General features: G+C 34.1%; 4 protein-coding genes across 4 annotated transcripts; all 4 read left to right on the forward strand.

Moving 5' to 3' along the window:
- The first annotated feature begins 4,724 nt into the window (after nucleotides 1-4,724).
- On the forward strand, nucleotides 4,725-7,694 carry LOC108216482 (mediator of RNA polymerase II transcription subunit 31). The gene is made up of 6 exons (XM_017389251.2): nucleotides 4,725-4,845; nucleotides 5,372-5,435; nucleotides 5,514-5,611; nucleotides 6,332-6,428; nucleotides 6,582-6,660; nucleotides 7,132-7,694. Exons 2-6 carry the CDS (start codon nucleotides 5,389-5,391, stop codon nucleotides 7,417-7,419), a joined length of 609 nt encoding a protein of 202 aa, XP_017244740.1. The 5' UTR covers nucleotides 4,725-4,845; nucleotides 5,372-5,388; the 3' UTR covers nucleotides 7,420-7,694.
- A 4,040-nt stretch (nucleotides 7,695-11,734) lies between these two features.
- On the forward strand, nucleotides 11,735-15,373 carry LOC108215807 (glutamate dehydrogenase A). The gene is made up of 9 exons (XM_017388381.2): nucleotides 11,735-11,978; nucleotides 12,098-12,211; nucleotides 12,749-12,970; nucleotides 13,085-13,159; nucleotides 13,284-13,400; nucleotides 13,576-13,826; nucleotides 14,411-14,486; nucleotides 14,567-14,653; nucleotides 15,020-15,373. The coding sequence occupies exons 1-9, from the start codon at nucleotides 11,871-11,873 to the stop codon at nucleotides 15,203-15,205; spliced, it is 1,236 nt and encodes a 411-aa protein (XP_017243870.1). The 5' UTR covers nucleotides 11,735-11,870; the 3' UTR covers nucleotides 15,206-15,373.
- Nucleotides 15,374-15,502: 129 nt separating this feature from the next.
- On the forward strand, nucleotides 15,503-17,063 carry LOC108215808 (light-harvesting complex-like protein 3 isotype 1, chloroplastic). The gene is made up of 3 exons (XM_017388383.2): nucleotides 15,503-16,369; nucleotides 16,452-16,589; nucleotides 16,668-17,063. Exons 1-3 carry the CDS (start codon nucleotides 16,003-16,005, stop codon nucleotides 16,919-16,921), a joined length of 759 nt encoding a protein of 252 aa, XP_017243872.1. The 5' UTR covers nucleotides 15,503-16,002; the 3' UTR covers nucleotides 16,922-17,063.
- An 897-nt stretch (nucleotides 17,064-17,960) lies between these two features.
- On the forward strand, nucleotides 17,961-24,427 carry LOC108215709 (uncharacterized). Its single transcript, XM_017388260.2, has 8 exons — nucleotides 17,961-18,344; nucleotides 19,983-20,122; nucleotides 20,279-20,378; nucleotides 20,465-20,563; nucleotides 20,952-21,299; nucleotides 22,379-22,471; nucleotides 22,560-22,766; nucleotides 23,828-24,427. Exons 1-8 carry the CDS (start codon nucleotides 18,042-18,044, stop codon nucleotides 24,080-24,082), a joined length of 1,545 nt encoding a protein of 514 aa, XP_017243749.1. The 5' UTR covers nucleotides 17,961-18,041; the 3' UTR covers nucleotides 24,083-24,427.
- The last annotated feature ends 613 nt before the right edge of the window (nucleotides 24,428-25,040 follow it).

Below are 25,040 nucleotides of genomic sequence, written 5' to 3' on the forward strand. Positions count from 1 at the left end.
TTATCAAGAATATTTATATTCTATCTGTTAAGCAATCTGAAAACAAAGCGGCTATTTGTTTAGCTCGATTTTTGTTTCACATCAGGTTGTAGTTGTCAGTTTGGGGGTTTGTCCCGACTGTGATCATAAGTTCTATGTTTAATAAAATCTTATTGTTCGTCAAAAAAAAAACAACAAATATGTCCGATAAACAAAACAAATATTATAAAAGAATAACCAACAAACATACATCACTAACAGATAATTTATTGATATCAACCATCAATATCATGTTAACACTATATTCTTTTCCTGTGTTTGGATTTGTCGACTCCAATATAACGGTCTATAACTACCTTTGCTTGCAACAACCTTTATTTTTTTAATGCTGTATAAACAGCCTTCACTTATTGTTGCATAAGAAATGGAACCTACGAGTTAGAAATCGAGTAAAAGAACTATCACCAGAGAGAGGTAGGGTTGTGGTATTGAGAGAGAGGAGGTTGTGTTTTGATGATTCAAAACCCTACAATTTATAGAGTATTTATAGGTGCAGAGAGACTTGTGTGCTACTCTTTTCCATAACTAGTTAAGAATCCGCGCGTTGCGGCGGTTTATAAAAATTACATTAATGATTCAATATTAATATTTGTAGAATGCAATATATTTGTGGAAATCTATAAAAACTATATTAATGATTCAAAATTAATATTTGTAGGATAAAATAAATTTTATATTATTGATGTAATACCAATACTAATATATAAAATTGCAAAATTGGACTATAATTCATGGTGAAAAATGAAAATAAATTTCTACGCGTAATCATGTTCTTACATTGTCGCCAACCTCCAATTTTTTCGGATTGATTGTTCACAAAAACATCTAACTTAAATTCGTGAAATAGCGGTCTATAATTACCCTTGCTTATAACAAACTTTATTTTTTAATACTGTATAAACATTATTCACTTAAAAGTTGCTTGAACGGAGCAAACAGATAATGCATGAATAATATTTTCCTGTATACAAAGTAAATCATATAAAAATTAACAACAACAAACATGTCCGATGAACAAAACAAATATTATAAAAGAATAACTAAAAAACATACATCACTAATAGTTAATTTATTGATATCATCCATCAATATCATGTCGAAACTATATTCATCTCCCGTGTTTGGATTTTTCGACTCCCACATAGCGGTCTATAACTACCTTTGCTTGCAACAACCTTTATTTTTTTAATACCGTATAAACAGCCTTCACTTATCGTTGCAGAAGAAGGACACCATTGAGTTAGAAATCGAGTAAGAGAACTATCACCAAAGAGAGGTAGGGTTGTGCTATTGAGAGAGAGGAGGTTGTGTTTAGATGATCCAAAAGCTTATAACCTATAGAGGTATTTATAGGTGCAGAGAGACTTGTGTGCTATTCTTTCCCATAATTAAATAATCTGAAACAAAATCATATTAAAACTTTCAAGCTACTATATTCCATTCCATAAATAATCTAACTAAATATTCCATGAATAATAAATAATCTAAAATAAACAGCCTTCACTTATCGTTGCAGAAGAAGGACACCATTGAGTTAGAAATCGAGTAAGAGAACTATCACCAAAGAGAGGTAGGGTTGTGCTATTGAGGGAGAGGAGGTTGTGTTTAGATGATCCAAAACCTTATAACCTATAGAGGTATTTATAGGTGCAGAGAGACTTGTGTGCTATTCTTTCCTATAATTAAATAATCTTAAACAAAATCATATTAAAACTTTCGAGCTACTATATTCCATTCTATAAATAATCTAACTAAATATTCCATAAATAATAAATAATCTGAAACAAAATCAGATACTGAAACTTACTTCTAATATATCCGAAACTAAAAAAGGTAGTTCTAATGTTTGATATTTTGCATCCAATAATTTCAGAAAATTAGAAAAATATAACGGAGCGATGTGAGATGCGCCACCTACACGCCCCTCGCTTCTCCTTTATATAAGTATATTGATGATTAAATAATCTGAAACAAAATCAGATTAAAACTTTCAAGTTACTATATTCCATAAATAATTTGTTTTCCCCATAATTAAATAATCTGAAACAAAATCAGATTAAAACTTTCGAGCTACTATACTCCATAAATAATTTGAAACATAATTAGATTCTGAAACTTGCTTATAATATATCTGAAACTAAAAAAGATAGTTCTAGTTTTTGATATTTTTCATCTGAAAATTCCAGAAAATTAGAAAAATAGAACGGAGCAATGTGAGAGGCGCCAACTACACGCCCCTCGCTTCTCCTTTGTATAAGTATATTGATGATTGATGATTTTTAAAAATAAATTATGCATTGATAAGAATTTATTCGGTAATATTCTTAAAAATATATTTTAATTTTTAATATAATTATAATTACATTATAAAAGAAACTAATATTTTAAGATAAAAAATTTAACATATTTATCAAATCGATCAAAACCACCCGTTCATTTGACGAAATAAAAAAAGCATGGATTTGAGTTCTTCTTGAGTATGAATTCTTTATTTTTTTATCATAAGACTTTCCTGTCAATAAATTGTACCGAAATACAACATCAAAAATATCGAAAGAGCTTCTTTCATACACAAAAATCTCTCATCTACCCAGAGGGCGTGTTGAAATGTCTCACGAGAAATAAGATAAGAATTTTGATATCTGAAGAAAAATACTCGAAAGAAAAGCAAAATTCACGGAACCAAGAAGAAAGGTGAACTTTCTTTCAAAAAAGTCTACAGACTAGTCAAAGGTCATGCAGAGACGGATCAGGAAATTTAAGTCAATAAAACTTTAATGATTGAAAAGAAAATCCAGATGAAAGACAAAAAATCGCGGAAAATAAAAAAGTAAAGGAGAGAAAAAGAGGAGGAAAGAAAGAAAGAAATAGGCACAGAAAATTATTTCAGGCACTGAAACAAAGTCATCAAAATGACATAATCGGTAATTAACGACAAACAAAATCGCAATATACGATCAAAAAGCCATCAACTATGACACTATATCGAAGGGAACACAACAAATTAAAACTAAAGATACAGCAAGGCTAAAACACAATTTGCAATATAAAATCTTATATATCTAGTTATAAACGAATCACATATTTAATTACGAAATATATAACCAATAATAAAGGACATATGCGACAAACACATTTAAAAGCACTAAGACAAAAGATTTTGAACTCATATCATTGTCGTGCGGTCAATTCACACGATCCCTATCTTACCGAATATAAATATATCACACACCGGGGTATGGCTAAAACTAAATCACAATCGCCTAACTCATCATTGACTCATCCCAATTGATTTATCACCAAATTTTATGAACAGATCGGGGTGGGGAGTGTTATTGTAAAAACACGAATATTCGGAAAACTGTTTTAAATTGTATATAAAAAAATAACAAACCAAACAGGGCTTAAAAAGATAAAATTTTAAGAAACTGAATTTAATATAAGGACAATACGATTTCGTGATTTAAAAAATGAATTTTTTTGATGTGTGCCACTAACAACAAATTTACGTGATGCATTTTTTTTATTCCAATCTTATAATAAATAATTGTATTATTAATGACCCGTAGTTAGGGATGTGCGTGGTGCGGTTTGGTGCGGTTTGCACCTAAAACCGCAACCGAAACCACATAGGTGCGGTTTCTAAAATTGAAAACCGAAACCAAACCAAACACCATTGGTGCGGTTCGGTTTATAATAGGAGCGGTTTCGGTTTTATTGGTGCGGTTCGGTTTTCAAACCTTGAAAAGTCCAAAAAACTAAAAATCATGACATCAACACGGAGAAAACGAAAGAGAAAGTAAATGAAGGTGCAAGCCTGCAAGGTGGTTCCTCAAACTTGCAATGAAAGGAAGCATAAAAACAGTTACAGCCAGATAAAAGGTTGATCACTAGTCTAGTCGTGAGATTTGTGCAAAGCCGCAAACTGATTCAGGCATATATCTTCTCTATCTACATTAGAAAATGAGCCTACCTCTACTCTAAACCATCAACAAGAATCAAACAATAACACAGCACGAGTACTCGCAGTCAACATTCCAACTGGTGCCAAAGTTCATGCCTAGTTTATATATTTTATGACACATATGATTTATATATTTAGTTTAAATATATAAAATAAATAATTAAATAAATATAAATATTATTGCGGTTCGGTTCGGTTTGTATTCGGTTTTAAATTTGCCGAAACCAAAACCAAAACCAAAGTATCGGTTCGGTTTTTATTCGGTTCGGTTTTTGTTCGGTGCAGTTTTATTTGGTGCGGTTTTTGCGGTTATTGGTTCGGTTTCGGTTTTCGGTTCGGTTTCTGCTCATCCCTACCCGTAGTCATAAAAATTCACATCAATCCGAATTTTCCATCCAAAACTAAAAATTACTGTCATGAACACCGTTATAGTAGAGAAAATCTTAAAAAAGCCCGATTTTGAAAATCACCCCGCAACTACAGCTGTTTGGCAAAAGAAAAAGGTTCTCGGTGCACAACCATTAATGGTTATGGAGCACATATAGATTTTGGGCCGTGTATTTAACGGTCAAGATCATATTAAAATTTTAACATGTCCAGCATTTTTTTAACACTGGATGGAGATTCTCATGTCCAACTGAACATGTTAAAATTTTAGTATGATCCTAACCGCTGGATATGCATCCAACGGCCCAAAATCTGTAGCCTACAGGACCGTGGCATACGGACCCAAAGAAAAAACACCCATTTAGCGAAAAAGAAAAAGAAAAGAAAAACATCCCACGAAAATACAAGCAAACCCCTGGAAAATACAAGCAAACCCACTGTATCGGCGTAACCTGGTAAGTGTTTTTGTTGGCTCTGTTCATATGATTCGAGGCTCTTATTGTGCTTCTACCGGCAGATTTAGCTAGATATATGTGTAGATGTGTGTGCATATGTATGTATATGTCAGTGATTGTGAATGTGTTATGCAAATTTTGCTCCGATTCGTAAAAATTGGGGGTTTAGGGTTTGGTATCTGGGTCGGGTTTTTATTTACGAGTTGGTTGTGACTAGGATTTTGTTGACACTGGATGTATGTAAGTTCTCATCTCTGCCACTCACATTTTGTATTATAGTTCGGATGATGTGAAATGGGGATGATGAAACACAATTTAAAATTCCACTTGAAAAGGACCAGCTCATGTTCTTTTAAATTAATAAGAGGTTATACGTCGAAGCAGTAGAAAAAATCGAGTGTCACTGATTCAGCTGTATAGTATGAAACCCTACTGTGAAACACTTTTGAACATGAAATGAGATTTGGAGGTTGTGTTTAAAACTGGACCATTATTGATTATCGGTTTGAATATTTTTTGTTCACAGTTTGGGACACTTTATTAATGATGGATTCAAGTGAAGAAACCAAAGAGATGGATGCTAGCCCGTCGTAAGTTTTATCGGTCCTATTTCTATATGTCCCACATCTTTTTGAATCTCGTTTTTTTATTAATACAACCTTTTTTAGGCCAAAGAACATATACAAAGATCCAGATGATGGGCGTCAACGCTTCTTGCTGGAGTTGGAATTTGTGCAATGTCTTGCTAATCCCACTTATATTCACTGTATGTTTGACTAAACTAGTATATGGTTACAGTTATATTTTGTTTAAGTTACAACCTTAGGGTCCTTAAACTGTAGGATGAAGCGGAAAATATGGCTGTAAATGTCTAAATGATGAAATTGATTGGTACTTTCTCAGTTCTATATGATGGCCTTCTTGAGTTTTGGTTAATATGAATATTTTTGTTTTGAAAAAAATAATAACCCAGCCCAGTAAAGAGCTATTTTGAGCAGAGGAATATAACTTCAGTTACGTCTTTGGTCATTAAAATGTTAGTCCATTGTGAAGGAATGGGAAATTTATCATTCTCATTTGCAGAACCCTTCTAGTCAGAAGTAATTATTGTCAGGTGAAAACATATTTGATTACATAAACGTGAGAGGGGTGAGGAAATCGATTTTGGTTTGGCATAGAAAGTAATATCCCAGAGTTCATTTACAAACATGTCATTGCTGAATTTTTTTTTAGTACCCCGTATATAAATGGGGTATTCATATATGTATGTAGTTTTTATGTTTCCCCATCTAGTACATTGCTAAGTCTGAGTTATTTGTAGCTAGTATAACTAACTATCATTACTGTACAAATTCTCTTGTTTTTATCTTACCTAGGATTCTCTTGAACTCTTGAAATAAAAGAATTTCTAAATAGAACTCAAATTCTCATTTTAGTTTATAATTCAATTTATATATATATATAACATGATAAATCCTATCTGTAGATTTGGCTCAAAACAGATATTTTGAAGATGAAGCTTTTATAGGCTACTTGAAATACCTTCAGTATTGGCAACGACCAGAGTATATCAAGTTTATAATGTGAGTTCTTATCCTATATGTAAATCAAAACCTTTCTTTCGGAATTCAAATAAAGAGTGTAGGACTCTTAGCTCTCTTTTTTTCGGTTCCGCCTCTGCTCTCTGTACATACATATACATACTTATGCTAAAAACTGTTGTTTGGTATGATCAGGTATCCACATAGCCTCTTTTTTCTCGAGCAACTCCAGAATGAAAGTTTCCGGAATGCAATGGCACATCCTGCCAACAAGGTACATCGTAAAGTTGTAGTTTTTGTGATTTTCTCCTTTCTCCTTTCTAGTATGTAAGTTTGTTTCCTATCACAGCCTTTAGGGATCAGAATCATCAACTTGACCTTCTACGTTTGTCATGTTAATGTGTCAAACGTGATAGATCTAGATTGCTTGCATTGCATGATCAACAATTTGACAACATTTCCTAGTTATTTTTGATGTTGTAAACAATCTTAGCGTGGCTAGTTTGTTGGTATTGACCATAATAATACGAAAAAAGAGTACATGTTTGTGTTACAGCTCAGAGCCACAAACTTTGTACTGTAGATGCATTTAACCATAAAGATCATGGTTGATATAACTTTTTATGAGTTTTCGTCTTCACAAAGTACATAATAACGACACACAGATGAACCCATCCGTGTTGTATATCTGGATGCCAATACAATTCTGTTGATGGATAACATCTATACCTTGTGGAATTTTCAGGAGTTGGCACACAGGCAGCAATTTTACTTTTGGAAAAACTACAGGAACAACCGGCTGAAGCATATTTTGCCAAGACCCCTTCCAGAGTCGGTTGCTACGCCACAAGCTGCTGCTCCACCTCCAGCACCTGCTACATCAAGAGCTAGTACTATTGCTTCCTCTACTCCAATTCCTACTTCAGCTGCAGGATCAATTCCTTCTCCTATGCCATATGCAATTCCCTCTGGATCTTCACTTGCAAAGAATGATCCCAGGAACAGTGGTGTGGATCGAAGAAAGAAAAAGTAAACCTTCTTTTCGCAGTTGACAGTGTTCCTTGAGTGATGTTTGATGTAAAATTAGGATATCTGAAGGACAAAACACAGGGTTTAGGGTCATTGTCGCTTTTGTAAACGAGCCATTTTCGGATGGGACTAAGGAATGATGAAGTCTAATAAATTGAATATTTGAGTTTAAAAGGAATAAAATTCCTTTAAACAGGTCATATTCATGCCATTTTTGGCTTTTGCCTAATGTAAATCATGTCATGTAACTGGTCAGGTTTGAGTCTGGTCTGATTTTTCAACCCCTAGTTTCAAAGCCTATAGTTTTTGCATATTGCCTGTCCCACCACGAGTCTCTTTTAGGTGTGTTTACGTTCACCTTCTCTGTCCTAGTTAACGTTCACCTTCTCTGTCCTAGTTAAATGCAATCCCTAGTATTGCAGCCTAGTGGTTACCTCTCTTCCCTTGGTAAATAGAAGGTTAAGGATCCGAGCACCAGCGTATTATCGACCACTGCCCTGCCCCTTCCTAGTTTTTGCATATTACATGTCCCACTATGAGTCTCATTTAGATGTGCTTATAGTGACTTCTCTGTCCAAGTCAAATGCAATCCCTAGGTTGCCTCTCCTCCCTTGGTAAATAAGAGAGAATTCGAGCTTCAAATGCTCGTGCATTTTGTCCACTCTTGTAGTAATAGAACTTTTAGAAATGATACTTGTAATTTAGTGTGCTATGCTGACTTTTACTGTAATAGAAAAGAAAATGAACATCAGATTAAAGCTCTGGAAATTTCGTGCATTGGTATTTTTTTAAATGAATTATTTTTGTTGAGAAGAGAAAATGTGTAACAACTTAAACAGCTGATTGCACTATATCATGTCTTCTACAGGAAAGGTGGCTGATTTCTTGTATACTGCACAACTTTGTTATGATGAATGTACGATACAAAAGTTATTATCGTTCCTACTTTTATCCTTATAGTTATTGGCTCACTTCTAAGTTAAAAGGACTGGAATATAAGCAGTAAGACAGGGGATTAGTAGTTGATGCACTTTCGTATTTATATTGCAGTTACGGGTAGACTACTAAAGGCCTTACTGAGTACAAGTGATCTTATTGTTACTCTCCCTCCGTCTCCCATTTCTTATCGTTTGGGTTGGGCATGGAGATTAAGAAATATGTATAAAGTAGTGGAAAAGAGAAAGAAAAGTGGGTGAAGTGGTGGGACCCATTGATTTTTAATGTATAAAAAGAAGACCGGGGAGTAAAAGTAGTGTGAAAAGAAAAGAAAAGTGAAGAAGTGGTGGGACCCATTGATTATTTTGGGTAAATTTTGAAATGTAAAGAATTGGATAGGACACCAAAAAGGAAAAAGGAAAATGTAAAGAAATGGAAGGGACGGAGGGAGTATAATCGCAGGCTGTGAAGTTGGCACAAACGACAGCAGCTGTCTGGGCAGAAAATCCGCATAGCTTGTTAGCTATTGACCCATATCAAAATAAATTTTTAATTCATATATATATTTAAAAAAGAAGAGCTTGTTTAATAGGGACAGATGATGCTTCCGAAGACTGTTGTTAGACGCGGCAACAAGAAAAGAAATTATCATCAGATCATATGTCTAGATAGTATTGTTGGGTTTGGATAAGACCGAGTATTATTAGGATAAAATCACCATTCAGATTTTTTTTTTCTTTTTTAATTAATATGACTTATAATCTTATTCTAAAATATTTTGGAGATTTTTTTTTTTTTTTTGAAACCAAACGATATCATTAAATCATCGAAACATCCGACAAGAGCGTCCCCAACAAACATGATGGAGGAGACCAGTTAATCACGAAGCTATTTAGCTCACAAGGATATCTAGCCAAAACATGGGCTGCCTTGTTTGCTTGCTTCCTAGCAAAAACTACCGACACACCTTCTCTACTATTGATTATACTCCTACATTGTTGCACCAGGTGTCCAAGCTCCAGCATATTCAAGCAGCCTTTCCTGATTGCATTGACACTAATAAGAGAATCGCTTTTGGAGATGAGTCAGAGTCGAACTCATGACCAGAATCGTGCTCCACCATTCAAAAATTAGATAGCGTTTATTAGATGAAATAATTATGTATACAATTATTTGCTTTTAACAATATTCAATCCTGAAGTTCTTATAGATATTTACGGAAGTAAAATGTAAGAATATTATGTATCATATGGTCTTGTAAAAAATTTAAAAAAACGTCAAGATATCAAATTCTATAGCTATATCTTTCTATCATTATTTGAAAATTTTAAGAAATATTGTGTGTTTTTTTCATTTGACAAAAATAATAATTTTTATTATTTCGATCGATCAAATAAGAGAGTCTCCAACATATAATTTGAAGGAGGGGTAAAATCAACTTGATCATAAACATAATAAGGAAATCGAGAATTGTCTTATTTGCTTGTCTTTAAACAGTTTTGGAAGAAACGTAAAAGCAACATCATTTTAAAAAGGGTCCTGTTCCCTGACATGTGGTTGTCAGGGAACGTTTATTTGACAACCTACTCCCCAGCCGTTGGATCGACGATCCAACGGCTGGGACAAAAGATACAGTTTTTAAGTGTCCGCGCTTAAAAACCGCGGACACTAGGTCTTTCCGCGTGTTTCTCCCGCGGACACACATGCCTATCCGCGGTTAATAACAGCGGACAACACAGACTGTGAAAACCTAAGTGTCTACTTCTAAAAAAATATGAAATTATACTTTTTTTTTTTGAATTTATGGATTTAGATGATTATTATGATTAAACTAATTTTATTTTGAATAAATAACAATTAACTTTATTTTATATTATATGTTTAGAATTCTTTGTTTATATATTTTTAATAGTTAGTAGATTATTATTAAAATTATCATTATTACCTATACATTCTAATCTTAGTATTTTATGATAAATTTAATTGTTATTTTTTTAAATTTTTTTTATTGATTGACTAATTTTTTTGTGAATAGTTAATATATAATTTTTATTCTTGTCACATATTATATATTATAAGTATTATTTATTTTTTGTGTTATATAAAATATATTTAAATTCGATTTATTTAACAAAAATATAAAATGCTACTTAGACAATAAATTTATATTTTATATATTATATTTTTGTTAAATATTATATTTTATATAACATATTATATATTATATTTTTGTTAAATAAATTGAATTTAAATATATTTTATATAACACAAAAAATAAATAATACTTATAATATATAATATGTGACAAGAATAAAAATTATATATTAACTATTCACAAAAAAATTAGTCAATCAATAAAAAAAATTTAAAAAAATAACAATTAAATTTATCATAAAATACTAAGATTAGAATGTATAGGTAATAATGATAATTTTAATAATAATCTACTAACTATTAAAAATATATAAACAAAGAATTCTAAACATATAATATAAAATAAAGTTAATTGTTATTTATTCAAAACAAAATTAGTTTAATCATAATAATCATCTAAATCCATAAATTCAAAAAAAAAAGTATAATTTCATATTTTTTTAGAAGTAGACACTTAGGTTTTCACAGTCTGTGTTGTCCGCTGTTATTAACCGCGGATAGGCATGTGTGTCCGCGGGGGAAACACGCGGAAAGACCTAGTGTCCGCGGTTTTTAAGCGCGGACACTTAAAAACTGTATCTTTTGTCCCAGCCGTTGGATCGTCGATCCAACGGCCGGGGAGTAGGTTGTCAAATAAACGTTCCCTGACAACCACATGTCAGGGAACAGGACCCTTTTAAAAATTATCATATATGTTTTGTATACAAACTATAAAGTAAAAAAAATTATATAATCTGTACTAAAAAGTCCTTTCGCTTTCTTTACCTTGCCACATACACATCAGCCGTGTCCTCGCATCGTTTTAAAAAGGCCATTGTTATCTATATTTTGCTTGTCTTAACTATCATTAAATCACGCGTAAACGATTAGTTTTTACTTTTTATATAACTTATATTATGGTTTGGTTATATAAACACAGATGTTATCTTACATTATTTTAAGTTATCAAATTCACGCTTAATATTAAAAAAAAACAATAATCATAATATAATATATTTCCTCAGTTTTCCATTTGACATTGACGTTTAACACATAGCTATATATCAATTTATTGAATAATAAAATTATTATTTTCAATTATATAAATTAAATTTTGATTTATATATCTTCTTTCCAGATTTTTTAAACAATATCTTAATTTTCTTATCAAAACCAGAAATCAGTATATAAAAAGAAAATCAAAATTTAATTTATATAATTGAAAATTTTTATTGAGACCCACCCACCCATAATCATCATATAATCAGACGCTAGATAGACACAGTATGTATACACGTGCCTTGGTTTTCTATTTTCCAAGCTTGTTGAACAGAGACACACACACAGAGCACACACACTGTTTGATTGATCCCGTTTGTCACGAGGATGAATGCTCTAGCCGCTACCAGCCGTAATTTCCGACGAGCCGCTCGGCTTCTCAACCTCGACTCGAAACTCGAGAAGAGTCTTCTGATCCCCTTCAGAGAGATCAAGGTTCTGTTGCTCTAGATTTGTATTTTTTTTTTTTTTTGATGTTGGTTTTGTTTTTTGTTTGTGTGAAAGTTGAAAAGATTTGATTTTTTTGGTGGGTTTTGTGTGAAAACTTGAAACAGGTTGAATGCACAATCCCAAAAGATGATGGAACCTTGGTGTCTTATGTTGGTTTTAGGGTCCAGCATGATAATTCCCGTGGGCCCATGAAAGGAGGAATCAGATATCATCCTGAGGTAGTATCTTTTAGATTATATCTTAATATCTTTTGTGTTTCTGTGTAATATTCTTTGATCATTCTTGTAAGTTGGGTTGAAAGTGATGTTTAAGTCCTTTTTTATTATTTTATTTTTGTAGCTGTTTTAGTGGATGTTCTGTGGGAATTGATTCCTGTAAGTATTATATGTGATTTGATGGATTAATATGTCATTGGCCTGCAAGTCTTGTCTTGTGGAGTTATATATTAATAATTGTTTGTTGCTTGATCCTTTTTTTGTTGAAAGGGGGACACTGGTTTAAATCTACTGCTCGATTGGTTTTGATGGATCTTTTGTTTTGTTCAAAGGGGAAAACTGGTTTAAGTCTACTACCAGCACAGAGTTTTAATTTTAGTTACTTCTTGTTATTGCAACAAATCTTTTAGTCGTTTCTGGTTGTGGAATCATGCCTGCTACAGGAAGGCCTTAGTTAAGCTTTAGTAACTTTAGCCCAGATTTTTGTGGATCAATGACATGTAAAACCCTAATGGGATGCTCTTAAATGGTCATTTTAAGGTCGATCCTGACGAAGTGAATGCCCTGGCTCAATTGATGACATGGAAAACTGCTGTAGCAGACATTCCTTATGGTGGAGCAAAAGGTGGGATTGGATGCAATCCTAAGGATCTAAGTAAGAGTGAGCTGGAACGTCTTACTCGTGTTTTCACTCAAAAAATTCATGATCTGATTGGTGTTCAAACTGATGTTCCTGCCCCAGATATGGGCACCAATGCTCAGGTTTTCTATCTTGCTCTGTGTATTTTTTATTTTCCAATATTTACATACTTACTAGTCCAGGGCTCTTAAAATTTTATATTATATATTAATGACTTAGTGTTTGGGCATGAGCAGACCATGGCATGGATTTTGGACGAGTACTCAAAATTTCATGGGCATTCGCCAGCTATCGTGACAGGGAAACCAATAGTAAGTTTTACAATCTAAGGGATTCTCTTTATTGAATAGGAGTAGTTTTAAGATTTCCTGTATACTAGCTGTGAAATATATAGCTATTTAACTGCAGAGATGTCATAATAATCTTACATTGCAGGATCTCGGCGGTTCATTAGGTAGGGAAGCAGCTACTGGACGTGGTGTTGTTTATGCAACGAAAGCGTTGTTGGAGGAACATGGAAAGTCAGTTAAAGATCTTACCTTTGCCATTCAGGTATCTTAATCTATATTTTATCAATCTGCAGAGTAAAGCACTTTCAGAATACTCCATATCTATCTATAACTTATGTCATTGATTCGTTTATTTCCTCTTGCTCTACACAGTTAAGAATGTTATATTACTAGGTATCTTTATCTAACTCAAGTCATTAATACAATTTTTTCTGTAGGGTTTTGGAAACGTGGGATCCTGGGCAGGAAGACTCCTTCACGAACAAGGTGGAAAGGTTGTTGCAGTAAGTGACATTACTGGAGCAGTCAAAAACTCAAATGGCCTTGATATACCATCTTTGCTTAAGCATAAAGAAGACACGGGCAGCTTGAAGAATTTTAGCGGTGGAGATGATATGCCTGCAGAGCACTTGCTTGGGCAGGAGTGTGATGTTCTTATACCATGTGCGCTAGGTGGTGTCTTGAACAGGTATATTTGTTTTGCTTTTTAGAATTATATCACACGCTCTGATCTTTTTATCCCAATTTGTACACTATTTGTTGTAGCTAAACGAAAATAGATTTTATTATTATGATTCCCTGTAAATTTCATGCAGAATTTGAAATATAAGTTTATGGTAGTCTTGAATTAAATTCATCGTTCCAAGAGAAATCTTACATCACATTAGTGGAATTTTTAAATTGATTGTGGCTACTCTGAACAACCACGTGTGTTTTCAGAAACTTTTGTTTAACAGTGAGCCCTCGTCCCCAGTCACATATAATGATATAAATATATCTTGAATTTAATTTTTGGAGGAGGTGAGTGGTCTGATACCCTGATGTTATATGTTCACTCTACCACGCCAAAAATAGAAGGATCCTATACTTTCCGTATTGTGTCTGTCTGTTAAATCAAGAGTCTGTCTGCTTATCCAGATTATCGCTCAAGCTGAACCCTGCTACATAAATAGGTCGCTATCAGATGAATTAATCTATATTGGTGCCGATGGTCTTTTCATCCTATTTTTTTAATAACTGGCTTTGCTTCATTTTCTTATGCTCTCAACACAGAGAAAATGCTCAAGATGTGAGGGCGAAATATATAATTGAAGCAGCAAATCATCCTACTGATCCCGATGCTGATGAGGTGGCATTGTAACCATATATGCACTCTACTTTTCTGTAAACATGACTAGCAATATTCATAAAATTCTATTTCTACTGCAGATTCTTTCTAAAAATGGAGTTATAGTTCTTCCAGATATCTATGCAAATTCTGGGGGCGTGACTGTCAGTTATTTTGAGTGGGTTCAGGTAACAAATAGCACAACTTATAGTGAGATGCACAAAAGACCAGATAGGGAGAAACCCGGCCCGTAAAAGTCTGGCCGGGCCATATAATTTTTCCTAAGCCTCGGCTTGAATTTGACAACTTGGATTAAAATCTGTACAAGCCAGGAATTTTAGAAGGCCCGAATATTTGTATTTGGAAAGCAAATCCCGTCACTTTTAAACGGCAGTGAACAAAAATTTACAAAAAGACTTAAAAGATATTTGTAAATACTTCTTAATCATACTTTGGTAATATTAGAATGATGCTCTACAGGGAACTAATTACTGAATATGGAGAAGTGTCAAAAAGTGAACCTTACAATTGATAGTTCTTTTTTCTTCTTGCAGAACATACAAGGTTTCATGTGGGATGAAGAAAAGGTGAATAGGGAACTCAAGAAGTACATGACAAGAGCTTTTCTTAATATTAAGAACATGTGCCAGACACATAACTGTGACCTTCGTATGGGTGCATTCACACTTGGCGTGAACAGGGTTGCTCGTGCTACCATGTTAAGGGGTTGGGAAGCATAATTGTGTCATGTCATGGTTTTTCCTGTATTTTACGTGCTTATTATGGAGGTTTAAAATTACTGATGTATCCAGCGGGTATACAATTAATAGATAAGACTTGTTTAAAATCGCATAAAAAGTTGAGTTACTTATACGTTCTTGTTTGAGTTCTAGTCGTTTTTTGTTTCACAGCTTCTCTACCAAAGTATCGCATTGCCTTGCTTCTTTTTCTAATTCTAGGCGTGCTTGCTAAAAGTTTATGTTAATTCCATGTGTCTCACTCTGTTCCATGGAAAATATATGTTTTCTGGCCTTTGTACTTGGGAAAACAATTTCCCACCTTCTCAGGCATGTTTTTCGACTTCAGGAAAATATTTCCAGATTTTCTAGTGTTTGCTTGGTTGGATAGTTTCCAGATCAGGGAAATTCTCTTGAATGGTTTTATGAAATCATGAAAATGGCTCGTCTTTTAAAGAAGAAACCTTTTTATCGTCTTTCATAATTTCGTGGAAAATATATCACCGGATCTTTGTATCCAGTTGTGTTTTGGCAAACAAATTGAGCATTACTGCATTTTATTCTACAAAAACTTGTGCATTTGCGATTTTTTTTATGAAGCCTGGAGCCAGGCATCACAGATCATGCTCATGTTGGATAACTGTCAACTGATGCAATTGAATTCAGTGACCCATGCCCTTGGTCAGAAAAGGGTATACAGATAATAGTTTGCCCATGCCCTTACAAAAAGGGTAACGAGAGAAGACAAGCTGGGTTTATACTTTATCTCATCCTCAGCATGGGTTTTTCTCAAGGTGTATATGTTCATCCTGTTATTCCAAGTTGTCCAAAAAACATTCATGGCCTCTCTTACTGTTACCGTGTCGATGCACAAGGCTTGCAGCACCTCCTATTTCACCAGCAAACACCGGTCAATGTTGAAGCCTTCATGCTCTTTAGCAACCAAACCAGCAGCAGCAGCCCCCGTTGTCAGTCTTAATATTGAAGGAGACAAGAGTCTAAGCCTGGACAAGTCCGGGGAAATTCAGGGTGAATCATCGCTCCATAAAAACAAAGAAGCAGCTCAGGAACCGGAGTTTTTTGATTCCAGGTGGAAAGAAGGCACATGGGATCTAAACATGTTTGTTAAGAATGGAAAGATGGATTGGGACGGTGTCATAGTTGCTGGCAAGAGAGATTCTTACTCATCCATCTTTTTTTGTCATTCTTCGCGTATTATCCTATACTAATGTGTCGCTGTGTTTTTCAGAAGCGAGAAGAAGAAAATTCCTGGAAGTGTATCCAGCAGAGTCGACTAATTCAGCCCCGGTGCTCTTCAAAACCTCCGTCATACCATGGTGGGCTTGGGTCACACACTCCCATCTCCCCGAAGCTGAGCTGCTAAATGGTTCATGATTTTTTTTAATTTTTTTTAACATCAACTTTATTGTACATTTCAGACTTAATCATCAACTGTATCGTGCAGGACGAGCTGCAATGATTGGATTCTTCGCGGGCTATATTGTGGATGGTTTAACCGGACTCAACGTTGTAGGCCAAACTGGAAATTTTCTCTGCAAGACGGGGCTTTTCTTGACAATAATTGGTATCCTTCTTTTTAGACGATCCAGCGACGTTGACAAACTGAAAAAGCTAGTTGATGAAGCTACTTTCTACGACAAGCAATGGCAAGCTTCGTGGCAAGATGAAGAAAGTGGAAAGCCTGGCGTTTCTAAGTAGAAACAAGTGTATCCTAGGCCCTGAGCAGTAGTGTTTAATTATACGTTTAGTTATTGAAACATGGACTGTTTTTTCCAGAGGAGAGCCAGGTGCTCAAGACTCTGAATAAAATGTGAATTACAAGAAGTATTCTATCTTAAACGGTTCTGGAATTGAAGGCCATTCATCAGGTCTAGCGATGACATAAGTAGCAAAGAGATGGGGGAATTTTTGATGGCACACTTTTCAAGAAGTGCATGCATTAAACTCGGAGTCATTGAGGCCGTTTGAGTTAGCCTAAAAAAGTGATTTCTTGATTAAATTAAAAAAATGGAGTAAAAGTGAGAAGTAAATAATTTAATAAAATATTTGAGAAAAAGGTAAAATTTGTGAAAGATAAATTAACATTTTCAATTTTTTAATAGTGCTTTTACTTCGAATCACGAAAAATAAAAATTAGAAGCAGGTTCTACGAAACAAACCGGCCATTAATAATTGATACTGAAGGCGAGGAAAATCCATTGCCAAACAATTACTCCTGTCACCGAGTAATCTTTGTCTTTGCAGTTTATAGCTGATTTAATACACAAACTTTTAACACATGGATGTAGTTTAGTGAATTATCATTGTCATTATCATAAGCTAACTAAACATAAATCATAATTTTTTCCTTATATAAATTTGTAATAACAAATACACTGATATTGTAATAAATTTTTTAACGATGTTTGTTATTGAGATATATACATGTTTTTTTGTATAAACTGAAAAATAATCTATTTTAAAAATCTGAGTGTATCTATGAAGTTGAATGCTGGAATTATGATCTAATCGATATAATTAAAACTAAATTAAGTACAAGGAAGTGGATTTTAGCCTAACACTCTTTTATCACGTATAATTTATGTTTTTTTCGTAGCATAAGTGGTTTTAAACAATCTAACTCAATAAATACTCCTATCCCACACGTATAAATTTTTGTATAAAACAGAAACAAATGAATTTCTCATGACAATTTTTGAAATTTATTGATCAGGAAATATTATTAAAATATTAAATTACAGAATGCTTCTGCAAATTGGCGTAATCTGAGCTCATAAAAGAGAATGCTTCCTCTTTTTCACATCTCCACATCAACAACATGTCTCTCTCCAAGGCCTCATCGGAAGTCTCATCGGCGTTCGACATCTCCGGCGAGAGTAGCATTCGCGAAGCCGAGGATCGCCTGAGAGAGGCCATGGAGGAGCTGGAGCGCCGTCAACGCCGGACACGTCATCTTCATCCGCCGTGCGATCACGCAGACGATTCCTGCGTTGCTAACGCCATCGGTAATCTCTGCCAGAGCTTTCTACTCTCTTACGGTGTTCGTGTCGGTATCGGAATCTTGCTCCGTGCTTTTAAGCTCGCTCGTGGTCACTCCTACGCTTCTCTCCTTGATCTCAAGGTATTATTATAGTCAAACTTCTTGTAAATGAATAGCTTCGGGTTGAAAATGTTTCACTAATTGACGGAGTTAGAAGTACACTGTCTGTCTATTACGTTGGGACCGAGAAAAATATATATTAATCATCTATTGTAATTTCTTCAATTTCTTAAGTAGCTGATTAACTTACATTTTTGATTTTATATTACAGCTGTATTGATTGTTAATTACTACTAATTCTGCACAATTTTGAGCTAGAGTGTAAATACAGAAGTGGCAAACCAGATTGGAGTGCGTAGGTTGTGTAACGTACCGCACTTGAAAGTTTCTCAATACCGATTGTAGTACCTTGATAGCCTGATAGGAGAAAGATTTTACTAATATAAGAGAAGTGAGAGAAGGTATCAAATCGATTTTGCTTTGTTGCTTATAGTAGGAGTTGCAATATTAGGTTTTGCAGTTAGGGACACAGGTAAGGTTATAAATCGGAAGCAATTAGGAATTTAGGTACATTAAACTATGTTGTACTCTTGTACCTTTTTTTTTTTTTTGATGCAATTGTACTCTTGTACCTAATTACAGGAGTAAAATATACTCCTCCCGCCTCTTTTTAGTTGTCCATGTTTGACTTTTAATGATCAAATTAAGCATTTTTAACCAAAAATTTAAGGACAATTCTTTATTAAAAAACTGAAAATTGTATTTTACAATAGATTGTATATACTTTATAATGATATAATTTTTGTATATTTTTTCAATCATAATAGATAAAAAGTTCAGCCAAACTTTGGTCAATGTGATCTTTTCAAGTCAAAACTGGACAACTAAAAAGGGACGGAGGGAGTTGTTTAAATCTAATTAGGTTCTGCTTTATTTTTTGTATGTATTTTTCCTTGCGATGGATGCAATTTATTGCTAGCAAGACACTCAAAAGTAGAAGTATAAACTACTTATTGTGGTTTTTATTTTCCTTGATGTTTATGCACAATTTCTAGCAATATATTTGTACGGGAGAATACAAATATATAAAGATATATTAGATCAGTGACATTTTTGATAATAATTAATATGTTGTGATGAGATTTTTGAAGAGTGTCTTTGTTAGAGCAAGTCGACTACTGATGCTAAAAGAGCAGACAGCTATAGCTAATTGGTTTGTCACTAAAAAGTGTATTTGGTGCTAAAATAATCGAATGCTATTGCTGAACAGCTAAAGTATCTACAACTTTTGTTTTTCTCAAGTTTGGGCATTTGTACCAGCGGTGTTTCCGTCCTTTTTTTTCTTTTTGTTGATGATGTGGCAAGGTTACCTATAGTTATCATATGTTTTATATTTAGAACTAAGCATCCTTGGAAGTGTGAATTCCATAAAATATGGAAATTTCCTTAACCCCCCCCCCCCCCCCCCCCCCCCACACACACACACACACTCGGTTACCTGCACTTCCCAGGAAATTGACATCCTACATGCCAGCCAAACAATTTTTTTTTACTTCCTAGGAATATGGTACAGAATCATATACCAAGGAAGTTAACACCTATATGTAACGAATCAAGCACTAAGTGTGAATATTGCTCATCTAGTAAATTTAGTTTTATATTATAGCTATAGCGTTGAAGTAATGTACCAAACTTGAAATTTCTGAGTTTTGATTGTAGCAACTTGTATCGGAGAAAGATCTTATAGTACGAGAGGAGGCATGCCGAGTTGGTCTTCTATTTGGTGGATTTACGGGATCGTATCATGCTCTACGCTGTATACTGAGGAAGTGGAGAAAGAAAGAGACGCCATTTAATGTGTAAGTTTTAATACAAATGATATGTTTTGTATATTTTTGATTTGGGATTGTGATGTTGCTTTCTTTCCTTTTTTATGCTGCTTTCTAATGATTAGTTGATATAATAAGTAATTAAACACTTTTGATGCTCGTCTATTCTACCCCATAATGGAGCAGAGTCCTAGCAGGTTCTGTTGCTGGTCTGTCTATTCTAGCTTTAGATGATTCGAACCGTAGGCGTACTCTTGCTTTGTATCTTTTGGCTAGACTGGCACAGGTACACAAGTAAAAACTTCACTCTAGTACATTGACATGTAAGTTGAAGATGTGAGATTTAATTTTAAGCGATGCCTGTATGAACAGTGTGCTTATAATTCTGCAAAATCAAAGAATATGTTTCACCTTTTGGGAAGTCATTTGCGACATGGAGATTCTCTGCTCTTCTCTTTAGCCTGTGCACAGGTAATGCCTCGTTGAATTCTTTGTACACATATAATGTTCCTGGAGTCATTTGCACATTGGGTTAATAACTGCTAGTGAAGTCATGTTATAATAAAATCACGATGTCATAATATTATTATATTCTGCTTTAGCAGAACTTAATATTCTCTTTCTTAACTTAGCAAAAAAATATAAAAATCTCTTTCTTGACATTTGAGCATGTAGCCAAGTTAGAATATAATCAATTTTGACCCAACAGTATCACCTATTTTTTTTCTTTTTTATATTGATCATTTTTACATTTTCTTCTCATGTCAGTTTGGTGTATGGATAATTTACTTGTTGTTTGACATGTGAAGCAAGCTCCTCACTTCTTTTTTTGAATGTACCATCTTTTCGCTGCCTGAAGGTCATGTATGCTTTTGTGATGCGCCCAGAGAGCTTGCCAAAATCATATCAAGATTTTATACAGAAGACTGGGCCAGTTGCCGCACCTATATATAAAGCTGTGAGGGACTGCTGTAGAGGTTCTCCGGTAGATATTGCTGCATTATCTATTTACTTGTCTAATAGAAGGGTCTCAAAAGCGTTGAAGCTGGAAGAGTTTCCTTCAATTATTCCTTGCTCCATGATTCACCCTGATACAAGTTCGTGTGTAGCCCATAATGTTTCCGCTACATCAGCCACTTTTAGGAAAACCTTTCCTCTGTACTTCTCCCTGACTTTTGTGCCATTCGTAGTTCTACGTCTCCAAAAGGTAAAATCTTGGCAAATTAAGTTTCCGTTTTTTCAGTTCTACTCGTGTTTTTTCTTTTTTAAAATAATGATAAGTTTGTTGATTGCATTTCGTGTCTACAAAAAATCAGTCTGCCTCCTCCAGCAGGCAGAACTGTAGAACATGTCAAAATTAGTCTACCTGAGAAATGTTGTTCAGAGTTAAATTGTTTGCTACAGTCGATTCCGCGACGAGGTATTCAGCGTGTTCTATAAATAACACAGTCATTAATATTACTCCTTGATGTCAATCCAAATATGTAATTAGGCTGCAGAAAGATACCATTACCTCGCTTTTCCTCAAATTGTGATGTGATGAAGTGGCAACTTATAAGCTATTAGTAACTAAGTGAAAATGAAATTTTCACATTGTCTACAGGGCATCACATACACCTATGTGGTATTTGAAGATCACTTTAAGATTCCTGAAACTCTCAGAAGTCCCAAGTTTGATATCCGTTGTTCGATTGACTTTTGCAACCGTCATTGTTTACCGTGAGCCCGTGAAATTGTGAGAAATATATTAGGGACCAAGTCAAAGAAACTTGCTGAACTATAATGACAAATTGAGATAACTTCATATTTATATCTTGTCCTTCCTATGATTGGACATATGCGGTTCTTGTGGGAGGATGACGTACATATAATTTTTACAAAAAGTTCTTATATTAGAAGTCATTGTGGTTTATGTAGTTTCCAGTGTGTTACGTGGCGGTAGCTACTCCTTGCATATGTATATTCACCTGTAATTTGCGAAGAGTTTTTTATCCTAGTACTCAGAGTTCAGACTATCATTTGCCTTTTCATGTCATTTTACAGCTGAGTTCAAATATTATAAAAATCCTAATGATTTTCATAATATTCTAAATCTTCGGTACTCCCTAAATTTTAAGAGAACGTGTGGGTATTCATACCGTGTGTATGGTTTGGTTAAAATAATGTTGTAATTAGTAGTTCATGGGTTAATTCTTTGTTGCCCCAGCTATACACATAAATATATTTAATATTCCTTTCTTATCATTGAACTAAATGGTGTTCTTATGCTTATCTGGTCACTCCTAGTTCATGACGTCTCCCCTCCGAACTTGCTGGCATGCTGTTACAGGAGCTGTTCGCTCAACAACCTTCTTGTCTGCTTTTGTTGGAATCTTTCAGGTGGGTGCTTGTTCAATTGTTTATCTTTAAGCTTTGATGGAGAGTTTACCTTTAACCTGTAAAACATTTTGGTTTCTCTGAAATCTAGGGGGTAATATGTTTGCATAGAAAGGTGGCTGTAAAGGACCACAAACTTGTATATTGGGTTGCAGGTGGAATAGCTGCTCTATCTGTACTATTGGAGAAAAAAGCAAGAAGAGGAGAACTTGCATTGTATGTTCTTCCACGAGCTGTTGATTCATGGTGGTATATATTAGTGAATCGCCACCTGCTTCCTGATATTAAGAACGCCGAGGTACTGGTTTCATAATTTCACCATATGCTCATGTCACTGAGATATGCTCTTCCCCATAAGTGGTCATAAAATACTTCATGTGCTGTAAACATAGAATATGCACCTTGTTTGATGAGTCATATCATCTGGGTAGATTATATAAGAGCATAATTCTTATGCACATAACAAGGCCTACTCTTAAGTAAAAGTGTTCATTGACTTTTATTGGTTGTACTACTTATGAATTATGCATCCTATAAAGCACACTAGCATTACAATATGGGCAACTGAAACTGGTCGGTATAAGGGTGCTTTTGCACCATATTGGTGTAGAAGAAATCCTTCAACCAGACAGTATAAGTATCACCAAAATGGTGTAACATCAAAATTTTACGCTAGGGCCATGTTTGTTTCATGGGATTAAATAATATAATAAATTTATAATCCGTTAATATTTTTAATCGCATGTTTGTTTGGTAAAAGCATATTTGGGATTAGTTCAAGGATTATAATGCTTTAAAATAGTTATCCCATTTTTGTTTTGTTGGATAAGAGATAGAATTATAATCCCCTTAATACTTGGATGGAGGAAGTATTATTAATTCCCTCAAACAAGTCATTTTTTAAAGGATTATAATCCTTTCACTCTAATCCTGTGTAAACAAACACGGGTTTAACACATTGAAAGGATAATAGTCCAATCCTATATGTAATCCCTCAAAACAAACATACAATAGTATTAAAATTTAAAGGATTATAATTCAATCCTTCATTTAATCCTTGTAAACAAACATAAGATTGGATAATTTGAAGGATTATAATCCTTGGGATTAATAATGAAGGATTTTAATCCCGCGAAACAAATATGGCCTAAAAGTACTTTTGAATTTGATATGTGTGTGATTTTAGTTTTAATTTCAATGAATGTTTTTAAGTGAGATTGTTGGAGTTGTTGTCAGGGATATTGTAGTTACCGCACAAAAATAGTAGAAAAGTAAACCATTCTAGTGTTATGGATTGGAGTCTAATTGCAGAAATTGCATGTACACTAATACTTCTTCGCTGTAACATTGCTGTTGCAGGTAGCTCTTTTTTGCATGTGTATGGGTGGAATAATGTACTACTTGGAACATGAGCCGGACACCATGGCACCACTGCTTAGAAACCTTATCCGTCGATTTCTTGCCAGCAGAATGAGCAACCCAGGCCCTCTACCAAGTAGAAATGCATCTTACACCTATCTACATACGCTTGATGCAATGAAAAAACCTAATTCGGGGGAGACTGAAACATCAGTATCGCAAACATACAATCTTGAAGCTATACCTGGACTGTAACCGTCTTTTTTCAATCTGCTTTCATGGTTATTGTTGGAGCTCTACTTCCCGGTTGGCCATTATTCCTTGTGATGTACCTAGTTCTTGGTAACTTCTTAATTTATTGAGACTCTGAAGAATGGCATTGTTGTGCAATTCTGGGTTTAATCATCATGACTTGTACAGTGAGATCTAATTCTCACAATTTTTAGGTTCTCGCAGATACAAAATTATCAATTTTCTAAAGATGTCTAATGAGAAGTAGGATACAATCAGCCTTCATGGTGCTGGTAGATATTTATTTTGTAAAACATGAAACAATGCAAGTTAATTTGCTTCAGCAATTGCTATGCAATAGTTTTCATACGCTGGCCATGAGATGAAGGTGCCCAATTGGCTATATTTTTTTACCTAAAACTTATTTGGGAAAGGAAATCCACTTGCCTAAAAAAATTATTGAAGAAAAGAAAATGATGAAAATTGGAAAAATGACCCAAGAATTCACAAAACATAATAATATTGAATTCACAAAACATAATAATATTGTCCAAAATAATAAAATTGGGAAAAAATGCCCCAAATTCCGGTTAGTAACACGCGATAATTTTATGTTTCCAATTTTGGAGAGAAATGCTAGATCATGCACACGAAATAGGGTTTTGTATACTTAACAATGGAACACAGTAAAATTTATATCACTAAAAAAACAAATTAAAAATGGAACAAAATAAACAAATTAAAAATGGAACAAAATTCCGTAATGCTTTTCTGAATAAATTTTGTACAAACAAGGGTATTTCTCGGTAATACTCAACACATAGGACTCCACAACAAAACGGTGTCGTGGATTGAAGCTGCAAGGACAATAATTAGTCAATTAAGATTTCCAATCTAATTTTGGGTTGAAGCTGTGAATACCGCCTGCTACACTTAAAATCGTACTCTGATAAACAAGGATCTGAACAAGATTTCTTGTGAA

Source organism: Daucus carota, chromosome 4 (genome assembly GCF_001625215.2).
Source record: "Daucus carota subsp. sativus chromosome 4, DH1 v3.0, whole genome shotgun sequence".
Classification (NCBI taxonomy): domain Eukaryota; kingdom Viridiplantae; phylum Streptophyta; class Magnoliopsida; order Apiales; family Apiaceae; genus Daucus; species Daucus carota.